The sequence below is a fragment of the Crocodylus porosus genome, unplaced genomic scaffold (genome assembly GCF_001723895.1).
Source record: "Crocodylus porosus isolate Cpor-Errol unplaced genomic scaffold, CroPor_comp1, whole genome shotgun sequence".
Classification (NCBI taxonomy): Eukaryota; Metazoa; Chordata; order Crocodylia; family Crocodylidae; genus Crocodylus; species Crocodylus porosus.
The window spans coordinates 58,795,213-58,806,673 of NW_017728949.1; the positions used below are offsets into that span (position 1 = coordinate 58,795,213).

The 11,461-nt window shown below is 45.3% G+C and overlaps 1 protein-coding gene across 1 annotated transcript in view; it reads left to right on the forward strand.

Annotated features, from left to right (window-relative positions):
- Window positions 1–9,182, forward strand: part of TSN (translin) — a 9,510-nt gene extending 328 nt beyond the window's left edge. The window contains exons 2-6 of the mRNA XM_019553570.1: window positions 38–187; window positions 4,755–4,851; window positions 5,756–5,871; window positions 6,518–6,597; window positions 7,626–9,182. Coding sequence (XP_019409115.1) covers window positions 38–187; window positions 4,755–4,851; window positions 5,756–5,871; window positions 6,518–6,597; window positions 7,626–7,859 — 677 coding nt within the window. The 3' untranslated portion in view covers window positions 7,860–9,182. The remainder of the gene's footprint in view (window positions 1–37; window positions 188–4,754; window positions 4,852–5,755; window positions 5,872–6,517; window positions 6,598–7,625) is intronic.
- Window positions 9,183–11,461: the final 2,279 nt, after the last annotated feature.

Below are 11,461 nucleotides of genomic sequence, written 5' to 3' on the forward strand. Positions count from 1 at the left end.
CGGGGAGGGGGCTGGGTATGAGGGGAGGGGCCATGAGCGGGGTCTGCTCGGTGTTGTGCCACCTCCCCCCATGTGCCGCGTATCCGTCCGCAGGAGATCCGTAAGGTGGTGCAGACGCTGGAGCAGACGGCAAGGGAGATCCTCACGCTGCTGCAGGGGGTGCACCAGGGTGCCGGCTTCCAGGATAGTAAGTTGCCCATGGTCTGGGTATGGAGCGAGGCGGGAGGGGTAAGAGAGGATCGAAACAGACCCTCGGGTGGCTCCACACACCAGCAAATTTTTCAGTTCAATCTTGAGTCCCACCAGTACATGTTTGTCATATCAAATAATTATAATAAATCTGTTAATGCACACCACTGACAGGTTGTCTGCACACCACTGGTGGTACCTATACCACGGATTGGGAACTGCTGGCCTAGAGGCAACAGGAATCAAAACTTGTGGAAGAGGCGATATTATGTATTAGACCAACCAGATATTTGCAAGCAAATTATTTTATTTATTTGCAAACTTTCGGGCACGCTCGCCCTTCGTCGGGCATAGGAGAGAGCAAGACTGTAAAAGTTCTCCTAGGCAGAAATGAAAAGTTGAATTTCACAGGAGAGCTGAAAGTGTGGTAAAGTCTCCTGTCTGGAGCAGTTCATTTTATCTCTGTGCCTAGCCGCGGCCCAGTAGTTGGCAACCTCTGCCCTAGAGCAGTGGTTTTCAACCCATGGTCCGCAGATACTGTGGATCTGCAGACTGTGTGTAACGGGTCTGCAAAAGATGACTTCAGTCAAAAGTATGTGATGCTTACCATTCAGAGAGGTCTGCAGCTCCATTTCAGTATTGTTAGGGGTTTGCCAACGAAAAAAGGTTGAAAACCACTGGCCGAGAGTTGACATCCTTTGTACTTCTATAGAGGCAAACTAGTCTCATGGAGGACACTGGTGTGTGAACTCTAGGGTCATAGTTTCCTGGTGGCATTAGACTGTTCTCAACAACATGCAACACCCTGCTGTGGGGTGTGGTGGCTATCAGCTGAGAGATGCTGAGTTATGGTTTTGCAGTCTGCAAAACCAAAGTGGTTAGTCTCTTAGCAACCTGCACTTCTTCTCTCAGGAAACTCATCTGTTTTCTGAGTTTCAGGAGCTTATGCCATGGCAGGTTTATCTCCTCCCTAGGAATAGGACTTACTCAGACATGTAGAGAAATTACTATCTGCCCCTTAACAGTACCATCCTTGTGCTTGCTTTTCTTTTTATTTCCCATTGTCGCATCTTCTTTTGGCCCACCGGACTAGGGCAAGTCCTGGGGGTGTATCTTCCTTCATGTATTTGCTTTCTGGATTAGTGAACTGGATCACATATGCTCTGGAACCGGTACGTCAGTAGATTCTTCTACTCTGCCTGTTGCAGTCCTGAGCTGACCTAACTCGCTGTGTGACAGGCCTGCATGGAGAAACAAAATCCTAGAGTTGTGCTTTTTAGGAGGAAAAGACTATTTTAAATTACTTTAGTCACTTTGAACACCACTTTTGAGACCCAATCTAAGTTGATCTGCTGAGAACAATGTAAAGGGAAGTTACCAGCTTGTGTCTATAAAAGAAAAACTGAATTCCCTGAGTGGGTATGTTTTTGTATCTGTGGTTTTCCTGAGCTTGAAGCTACTGGAATGGGCATGTTCTCATTCGCATAGAAGTGACTAAGTCACTGTCCGTTTGGTGATTGACCTTTGAAGAGTGACCCATTCTGATTCACTAAGAAGCTTCAATAGGGAGGCAGGCTGCATCAGAAGATACATAAAAGGAAGAATCTAGGTGTGTGCCTTGTTTTGCTTGTAGTAGTGACTGTCTTGTCTTCTGCTGTGGCTCTTGGTGGCTAGCCTCTGGCCTGGGATGGAGGTCTGTCCTTCCTGCTTCAGCCAGACTTACCCATCAGCGGCCAGTCTTGGACACTGAGATTGGCCATTTCTGGGCTCTAGTAACTTCTAGCAATCCAGCAAACACACCAGTGTTAAATAGTTGAGCTATAATAAGATCAGTGGCTAATTTCTTTGACCATGCACAGGGTTCCTGAAGGGTGACTAAAACCACAGAAGTAGTGACAGCCATTGTGCAGAAGGCTCAGCCTCCTTAGGGCTGTGTTCCAATTTTGATTAGTAAAGAGATGCCTGTCTCAATACCTTTGCTTCTGTTTCTGCATATGCTTGTTAGCATTTTCAACCAGAGTTCTCCAGATATGGGAACAGAATCCACATAAGAGTTTTCAAATACTTAAAATCAGCCTGCAGTAAACAGCCTTGCTGTGTAAAAGATCACATGGGTATAGATACAGTAGGTTAGGGCAGGGCTGACCAAATTCTGAGCAGTCAGTCGCACCACCACCCCCTGCTACACCACCCTCCCCAACCCCATCCCCAGGGGTGTAGGCAGGAAGCAGAAGCTGCAGAAGGGATGGGGCGGTAGGTGATCCTGGCAGCAGGAGAGATGGAGGGAACTGCAACTGGGTGAGAGTCTGTGGGCTGCAAGATGATGCCTTGTGGGCTGTGCAGTTGAATGGCCCTGAGTATTGAACTAGCTCCAGGGTGGTCCCAGCCCTGGGATTGCACTGGTGCATCTTGGCTTTCCCCTACTCCATAGGAGCTCTGGGGTAGGGGTGTAAATATCATTTTAAAAACTATTCATTTAACCTCTAATTATATCAGTTAAGCAGTAATGCAGCAGCTCAAACACAGCTGCTGCTGAGAGTTGCCCCAGGCTCCCAGGGCCCTCTGACTGGGGGAAGAGGGGAGTAGGCAGGCACAGCCAGACAGCACAGCCCAGGTGAAGCCCTGCACTGGGCGGGAGGGGGCACCTGTCAGCCAGCAGCTAATTGCTTAATTGATGAGTCATAGGCTGCTTGCTGTTTTCCTCTTACTGCTCCTTCCTCCCGCCTGTCCTGCTGCCTTCTGCTTCCTGCTGGGGCAGCCCTGGAGTAGGGTTGTGAAAGGTTAAACAATTAATCATTTAACTGATAAGTGCCCTGATAACCTGGTAGCTTCCTGTTATCCTTCAGCTTGGACGGGGCAGGCGTAGTCTGGCAGGGGAGGGAAGTCCTGGGGTACTGATCTGCTTCATTTGGCAATATCTCTTTCTAGCCAGTGACAGTGTTAGAGCTGTAGTTCATGTTTGCATGCTGCAGGTGGCAGTAAGTAGCATATAACTGAGCTTGAAAATCTGTTTCTTTTTCTAAAATCAGACCTTGACAGCTACAACAACACTCCAGCCCCAGTGTTTCTGATTAATAGTTACTGGGTTTTATTAACCATCTTGGACCTAACCATAGCTTGAAATGTATTTCTTTCAAATATATGAAATAGAAGGGGTCATAGAAATGTGTAGCGGTTGTTACTGACTGTTAGCCCCTGGACTAGTTATATTTCTTTTCCATCCCGGAGTGTTGCCAACTCATAATTTTTGGTATTGTTTTGAATGTTGCTTTAGGAATGTAAAAAACTTAGCTCTTTCTTTTATCTTTGTATATTAGATAGGGGTGTAAATATCATTTTTAAAACTATTCATTTAACCTCTAATTATATCAGTTAAACAGTTAAGCAGTAATGCAGCAGCTCAAACACAGCTGCTGTTGAGAGTTGCTCCAGGCTTCCAGGGCCCTTTGACTGGGGGAAAAGGGGATTAGGCAAGCGCAGCCAGACAGCACAGCCCAGGTGAAGCCCTGCACTGGGAGGGAGGGGGCACCTGAAACGTGTGGCTCTTTTATCTATGTATGTTAGATAAAAGAAAGACCTAAGTTTTTCACATTCCTGAACCGTAGACATTAAGAACAACACCAAAAATCATGAGTTGGCAATATTGAGATTCCCATAGTATTATTGTATTTGGTACAGAAAAAAAAGAGTTCATCTACGTTTCAATACAATTATCTAAATTTTTGCTACAGCTGACCTACAGGCTGGGGAACTCCCTTCTCATCAGGGCAGAGGCAGAAAAGGATCTTGGAGTCATCATTGATGCCAAGATGAACGTGGGCAGGCAGTGTGGGGATGCAGTCAGGAAGGCCAATCCACACCTTGTCATGCATCCACAGATGCATCTCAAGCAGGTCCAAGGAGGTGATCCTTCCCCTCTATGCGGCACTGGTTAGGCTGCAGCTGGAGTACTGCGTCCAGTTCTGGGTGCCGCACTTCAGGAGGGATGTGGACAATATGGAGAGGGTCCAGAGGAGGGCCACTCGTATGATCAGGGGGCAGCAGAGCAGGCCCTATGAGGAGAGGCTCAGAGACCTGAACCTGAAGAACGCTGAAAAGGGATCTAGTGGCCTGTTACAAACTAGTCAGAGGGGACCAGCAGGCACTGGGGGAGTCCCTGTTCCCCTGAGCACTACCAGGAGTGACCAGGAATAACAGTCACAAGCTGGCAGCGGGTAGATTCAGGTTAGATATCAGGAGGCGCTACTTCACTGTCAGGGTGGCTAGGATCTGGAACCAACTTCCAAGCGAAGTGGGTGCAGATGCTCCACTTCGCAAAGTGGGTGCTGGCTTCTACCTTGGGGTTCTTTAAGACAAGGCTAGACAAACAACTTGCTGGGGTCATTTGACCCCAGTACTCTTTCCTGCCATGGCAGGGGGTCAGACTTGATCTGCTCAGGTCCCTTCCCACGCTGCAAACTATGACCTGAAATAGAACGGTATATATTCATTGAATTTGTAGATACAAAACTGAGTCCAGCACTTGGCCATCTAGTTACTAACATTGGACTTGCTGCTTTTTTCAGTACCAAAGAAGTGTCAGAAGGCCCGGGAACATTTTGGTGCAGTAAAAACACAGCTGGCCTCTTTGAAGACCAAGTTCCCTGCTGATCAGTACTACAGGTTGGTCATATCTTCTGTAAACAGAGTTATTTGATACCACACATGGGTATTATACATTTTAACTGAAAAAAAGAACATTCTCAAGGTTTTGGGGCCCGGCATTTTTTTCTCACTTCGCAGGTAAAGCTGTTTAGATGAAAGTAGCTGGTGGTCCAAATATTCCTTTTTGGAAGAAAAACTCAGATGATTTTCTGTGTTAAAAAAAACAAACCAAACACATGCCATGTTCTCATATCTTCCTTTTTCCTCCCTTCATTAAAATCCATTTGAAAACTACTTCCTTCCCTCCTCCCCCTCCCCCCTCATGTGCACATGGCATACTTTTCTTGTTTAAAGGGGAAACCATATTATTTTGGAGCACCTGTAATCATGGGTCTTACTGCTAGGATTGAGGACTGTCAATTCCATTAACTTCATTTACAGCTGTTGGGGTTCTGGCATTTCTGAAAGCCAAGCCCTGAATCTGTCAGGAGTTGTCCACCTGACTCAGATCTCCAAACTGAGCCTGTCATTTTGGGGTTGTGTTTGCTTTCCCTGCCAGGGGGGCATCTCCTCTGATGAGAGCATTTCAGAGAACGCAAATCCTGTCACTTTCAATCCATTGCCAACTTCCAGGAGTTTTGACCACTGGAGGATAGGAAGTTGGGGGCCAAACAGTCTGACAGCTTTGCTTGCAGTCTGCTTCTCCCACAACCAAGCACCAATTCAACAGGCTGAGGATGCTATTATAAGCCAATCCAGGGTGGAAATTTTTGATTGTCAAAAAAACAATGTGTGTTTCCAAATGTCATCTTCTTTGCTTTTGACAAGCGTATCGCACATAATCTGCAATAGATTGCATATAATCTCCAACGACAGAACATACAAAAATGTGTTTCTGTCCTGTTTGTGTGCGTTTTAACAGGTTTCATGAACACTGGAGGTTTGTGCTACAGCGGCTGGTGTTCCTGGCAGCATTTGTGATCTACTTGGAAACTGAAACATTAGTCACTCGAGAAGCTGTTGCAGAAATACTTGGAAGTAGGTTAACCCTTGCTGCTTTAAATCTAGTTGAAGTTTTGAAGGTTGTTGTTGTCTTTTATTAGTAGGCTTGTATTTGGTGCATATCTATACAACCCAGTAATTAAATACGAGTAGAAATCTCTCTTTGGGAAAATGCAAACCAGAATTTTTTTAAAAGTTAAAAACATTAGAATATAAAACCAGTTAAAACCTTTAGGTCCTAAATTTTCTTAGTTTAAAACCATGTAAATCTAAATATATCAAATATTTGCATTATCACCGTTCTCCTATTTTTGTTTTTAATGGTAAACAGATGATTGAGTTACTGAATGTAGTGTTATGGAGCTGCAGTAGGTAAACACAGAACAGGGGAAGGCTAAATTTAACAATGGAAAATGGTTGTCTGTAGTAAAAGATAACTTGGGTGATGCTCATGGATTGAATGGCAGGTATGTCTCTTATAGAGGATGTATCTAGTGTTACACTGATACAACCAAGAGCAGTAGTTATAACTTCGTGTACAGGGAAAGAGCAAGCCACTATATTGCCATAAAGTTTCTGGACTGCAGTGTTCAGTGTAGCAGACTTGAAATGCATTTCTGAGCTGCTGCTTGTATTCAGATATAATATTAAGTTGGATGACAACTCTTGTTTTTCACCTTAGTTGAGGCTGATCGAGAGAAGGGCTTTCACCTGGACATTGAAGATTATCTCTCTGGCATTTTAACTTTTGCCAGTGAGCTGGTAAGTATAAGATTGACCAAGCATGGTAGCTGAACTGAAGCAAATAGCAGGTGCCCTGTTTTTCAGGCCCTATGCTTGGGGAGGATAAAGATTACAATGAATGATGCTTGGCATTGAGCCATCAAATAACAGGCCTTTCCAGTCAGTAGGCAATATTGAGGTTCACTCTAGGACAGTGATTCTTAGCCATGGTGTCACAAAATCCTTTCAAGGGTGCTGTGGGGTGCCATGCAATGTTAGCATTGTTAGGTGTGCAAATGTGATTCACAAGATAAACCCACAGCTTGCAAATAGGAATCCACTGTCAAAAACATTTTGACCTGTTGTGGTCTTTCTAAGTTCTTTGCAACAGAAGAATTGTTTTAGTATTTTTCTGTAGTCAAGAATGAGTGGAAACTAAGCTGACATTTTCCAGGGGGTGCCCTGAGTCTACAGAAAGTTTCTTGAGAATGTCACAGGCCTTGAGTCTAAAAATGTTGAGAAGCACTACTCTAGGATATACACAGATGCAACAGTTTATATTAGTATCTTTTGATATCACTGCAGACTGTTGTCATAGATCTGCATGGTTCAAGTATAGTACAGCTGCTACAACAACTTTCATGTTGTTTTTTCAGGGTCGGTGTTATGGCAGTATAGCTCATTTCTCTTGCTGCAGGATTATATGGGTACAACTGTTTTATCTTAGCAGTGGCAGCTGCTCCTTCACTTTTAAATGAAAGGTTTGCCTGAACCCCTAGCTGCTAACAGAGGAAAGAAGAACTGGAATTGATTAATTTTATCTAGTGTCTACTTCTGCTTAATCCTATGCAAATTGAAACCAGTGCCTTGTCTGTAAGGTGGGACTCTGGTTAGAGATGGGAGTGTAACTAGGCTGAGTATGTGGCACAGCTGCTTCACATGGTGGAGTAACGGATAGGAACAGTGTGTGTTGGCTTTAGGGACAGATTGCAGTAGATGAGCCCAGGATCCACGTGCTGCCAGAGTTACCGTTCTCTGATGTCATCACGTGTGATTTCTTCCTGCAGTCTCGGCTGGCAGTGAATAGCGTCACAGCTGGTGATTATTCTCGTCCTCTCCGAATCTCCACATTTATCAACGAGTTGGATTCTGGCTTCCGTCTTCTCAACCTCAAGAATGACTCGTTGAGGAAACGCTATGACGGCCTGAAGTATGATGTGAAGAAGATTGAGGAAGTGGTGTATGATCTGTCAATCCGGGGACTCAACAAGGAGACGAGTGGTGCAGGTGGAGAAAAATAGAAGCTGCTTGTCTCGGCAGCACCATTGATTACCTCAGATGGTTGCCAATGAGGGAGGGGTGCTGGCAAAGCTCTCCTGCTTAGTTTAGAAAAACTACAAGTTGAAAACTGCTCTCTATTTTCTTAAGAAATGTGTAGTACAGGTGTTAGACCTTGAACCATTTTGTATCACCCTGTCTTGGTAAAGGCAGCAGGCTTTCTGTGAAGTTACTTTGTCGTAATTCCACGTGGCTGTCCTGTGAACCTTAGCCATAACTGTTGATAACTTCCTTCAGTACGGTTTCCTACGTAGCTTTACTCCTGCTGCCCTGATGTATTGTCCTGCTTCTGTTTTCTGTGCCCATGCATCCTCAGTGGTGCGTGTGGCATGCAGCTTAGTGCAGATACAAGTGGCATTTTAAGAGCCACAGTGTGTGTATATACCTAGATCTCGTTTTAAGATACTGAACTTTAACAACCTTTTTTAAAAAAAAAAAAATCCATCCCCTTTGAGTCAAGGAGAAGAGACTGGCGTAACAGTTTGTTATGCTGACCTTATTAACCAGTGTATGAAAAAGCCCTTTACTGCAAAGCTCGGATAAGAAGCTGGTGTAGACCAGTCTCCCAGATGACTTTGGCAAACACCATCCAGGCACCTCAGCTGTTTTTGATTTTTTTTTGTTAAATGGGATTTGTGTTACCAGGACAAGAGCAGAGTTTCTCCAAGTGTCTCCTTTCGCTGGTGTTTTGTTTTGTTGCTGTAAGTGTTGAATTTTAAAGTGAACCGCATATCCTGAGCTCTCTCCGTGTACTTGTTTTTCTGGCTATCAAGGCTTCCTAGTAGAGCTAGGCAAAGAGCTACCTGGTGAAGTGCAGGTAACTTGTCAGTTCTGAGTAACTTGTTCCCAAATAGGCCAAAAGTTTTATATTATTTTTTTATTTTTATTAAAGATCCAAGGTAGCTAGTTCATGTAGTGATGGGTTTGTATTTGAAGGAGTTCAGCTTATTAGTCAAACTTGCATGGTAGATTTTTCTAAGTCCAAGCCTTTATATCATGTGTGTAAACTTGCAAACTCTCACTTCATGGGACGAAAGCCTCCTTTCCTAGGAAAGGTATTTGAATTGTATGTTTTGTGGTTGTTTTGTATGCTGGCAGAGGCTAAGAAGAGAGCAGATTCTCTAGGATAAGGACAGTTTCCAAAGGAAACAAATACCTCCTGACTATCAGCAAGCAAAATGAGAAGTGGTTGCAGTTTCGATGAGTCTTTATTTTGTTTGCAAACATTTTGTATACTTACCTTTTTAAACCTTAGGGTTGGTTGGTTTTGTTTTTTGTTTGTTTGTTTTTGTTTGGGGGGGAGGTGTTAATAATCACGGGGAGAAACCAATGTATTTGTTACTTTGGCCAATAAAAGTTGTGCTTTGACTTCTCAGCCTTCCAGTAATCCTGCTTGCTGACTGGTTGTTTAAGTGCACTCTTTCGCATCCTGAAGTCCAGCTAGAAATATCTAATACAAATTCAACCTTCCCCTTTAAAACATACAAGGTTAATACTGTGCAAATGTCTGGGACCTGGGAGAGGAGAGGAGCCTATCACCTGAGATCAGGGAGGAGTGAAGATCAAGCTCTGAAGAGTTTACCTAGAACCCACCCAAAATGGGGATTTTGTTATATGGGGTCTTGACCGACAGGTTCATCAGAAATTCTTCCATAATCACGGAGTGTCTTTGTCTTTAATTCACTTGTTTCTCACACCTCTGAGGTGTGACAGGCAGATGGGTGATATCCCTACTTTACAGATGAGGAAACCAAGCTACTGAGAGACTTGCTCAGTCTCACAGGTGGTTTGTGGAGGAGCAGGGAGAACACAGGTCTTCAGAGGTGTCTGGCTCCCTCTCTCCCAGCCTCTCCTCCTGACATTCAGCCTTCCAGCATGTTGTGTTCCTGGGGCCAGGTGACTATGAAGCACCTCCCTGTAGCAGGGGAGCATTGGGGAGCCTCTTTCCACAGCAGGATCATCAGTGGCAGCACAGTAAAGGCTGCGTTCTTCATCCCTCAGACTTCTCCATGGGGAAAGGAGACGGGGATTAGAAGGCAGCAACCCTGCAGCAGGGAGACAAGAATGTTTGTCCTGCAGCATCCCCTGGTCCTCAGACCAATGACTAGAAAACCTGGGGCTGTAGCTGCAGACAGGTGATTTGGCTTCTCTCTTCCCTCGGGTTCAGGGTGCTTTCTTGCCTGCTCCCTCTACACGAGGACCAGGGGAGGAGATAGCCCCTGAAAGACTTGTCTTGCAGGAGGGGAATGGCTATCTCCTCCATCCCAAGAGACCTGTTGGTCAGGGGAACAAGCCAGCTTGGCAATGCAGTGAGCGCCAAGGTAGCTTTCCCTGGAGACTCCAGAAACAGGATGGTGAGGGTGGTTCAGGCTCACAATGAACTTTAACCTTCCAGGCAAACTTGCAGTCAAAAAAGCAGCTCCATGCAGCTTCTGTGCTGATCAAAAAGGGGAGGGGGGCCAGCAGAGGGATTGCAAAGGCTGACTTAAAGCCCAACAGAGCTATTTCTGCATTCCTGTCTTTTCACACCCAGAGCTGTCTGGGTTATTCTTCATGCAGTGCTGTTGAGGACTAAATGCCTGTACCTTTTCCTGCTCCCCTTGCACTGCATTTCAGACAGCTGATTAACAGCTTCCTATTCAAAGTGCATGCACTCAGCCTTAGGCTTGGGGAAAGACCTGGCCTCCAAGCATTCAGGAAAGGAGCTGAACACAGCATAGGGTGTGGAGGAGCCAGGGCCTGGCTTGTGCTCTGCTCCATCCAGCATGGCTGCTGTCTCCAAGCGGGAAGGTGGCCAGCTTTCCTCGAACTCCTTCAGCTGCTGAAGTTCCTGCAAGTTCCTTCTGTGAGTGAATCACCTGCTTTCCTTTGGTGGTCAAGGCTGCTGCTCAGCCACAAAGAGCTCCTGCCGTTTTATTTGGGAGAGTGACTTGGGCCAGGCAGAGAGGATAGAAGGTAAATCCACAAGACACTGGGGTATTCAGAGAGGGGTTGTTACTTCCAGCATCTCTGGCTACATCCTTTCATGAAGGTGCTGCTGGCTGCTAGAGACCGGTCTAACAGAACTAGAAACCAGAGACCTACAAGGAGAACCAAGTTGCAGTTCAAGCTGATTTTTATGGGCTGGAGCAAGTGCTTGGTTTTGGAAGCGGCAATCTCATTGTGCTAATACCTCCCTTAATCTGTTGCAAGCTCAGGCTTGAATTAATTGAGGACAGGTGCCTGATTATAATTACGGGTTCCTCTGCCTTGAATTTGCCTCTCTGCTTATTAAGAGCACTAACAAGTGTGGCACTCGGGGTTTGCTCTGTAATTTATTTGCTGTGTTGTTTCCTGAAGCAAAAGCTCCCTGAATGGAAGGGGAGTATCCTCCCATTTTTCAAATCACTCTCAGCAGTACATTTCTGGAAGAGGGGAAAACATGTCTTACATTGCTACGAAGAGTCTGTCGCCACTGGAAAGGCTCCAGCACTTTCTGTCTGGAGCAAATGCTCTTCACCTTGTTGGCTTGTATAAATGCTGTGAATTCTAGCAGCTTCTTGTCCAGGTTATTAAACCTGTGCAG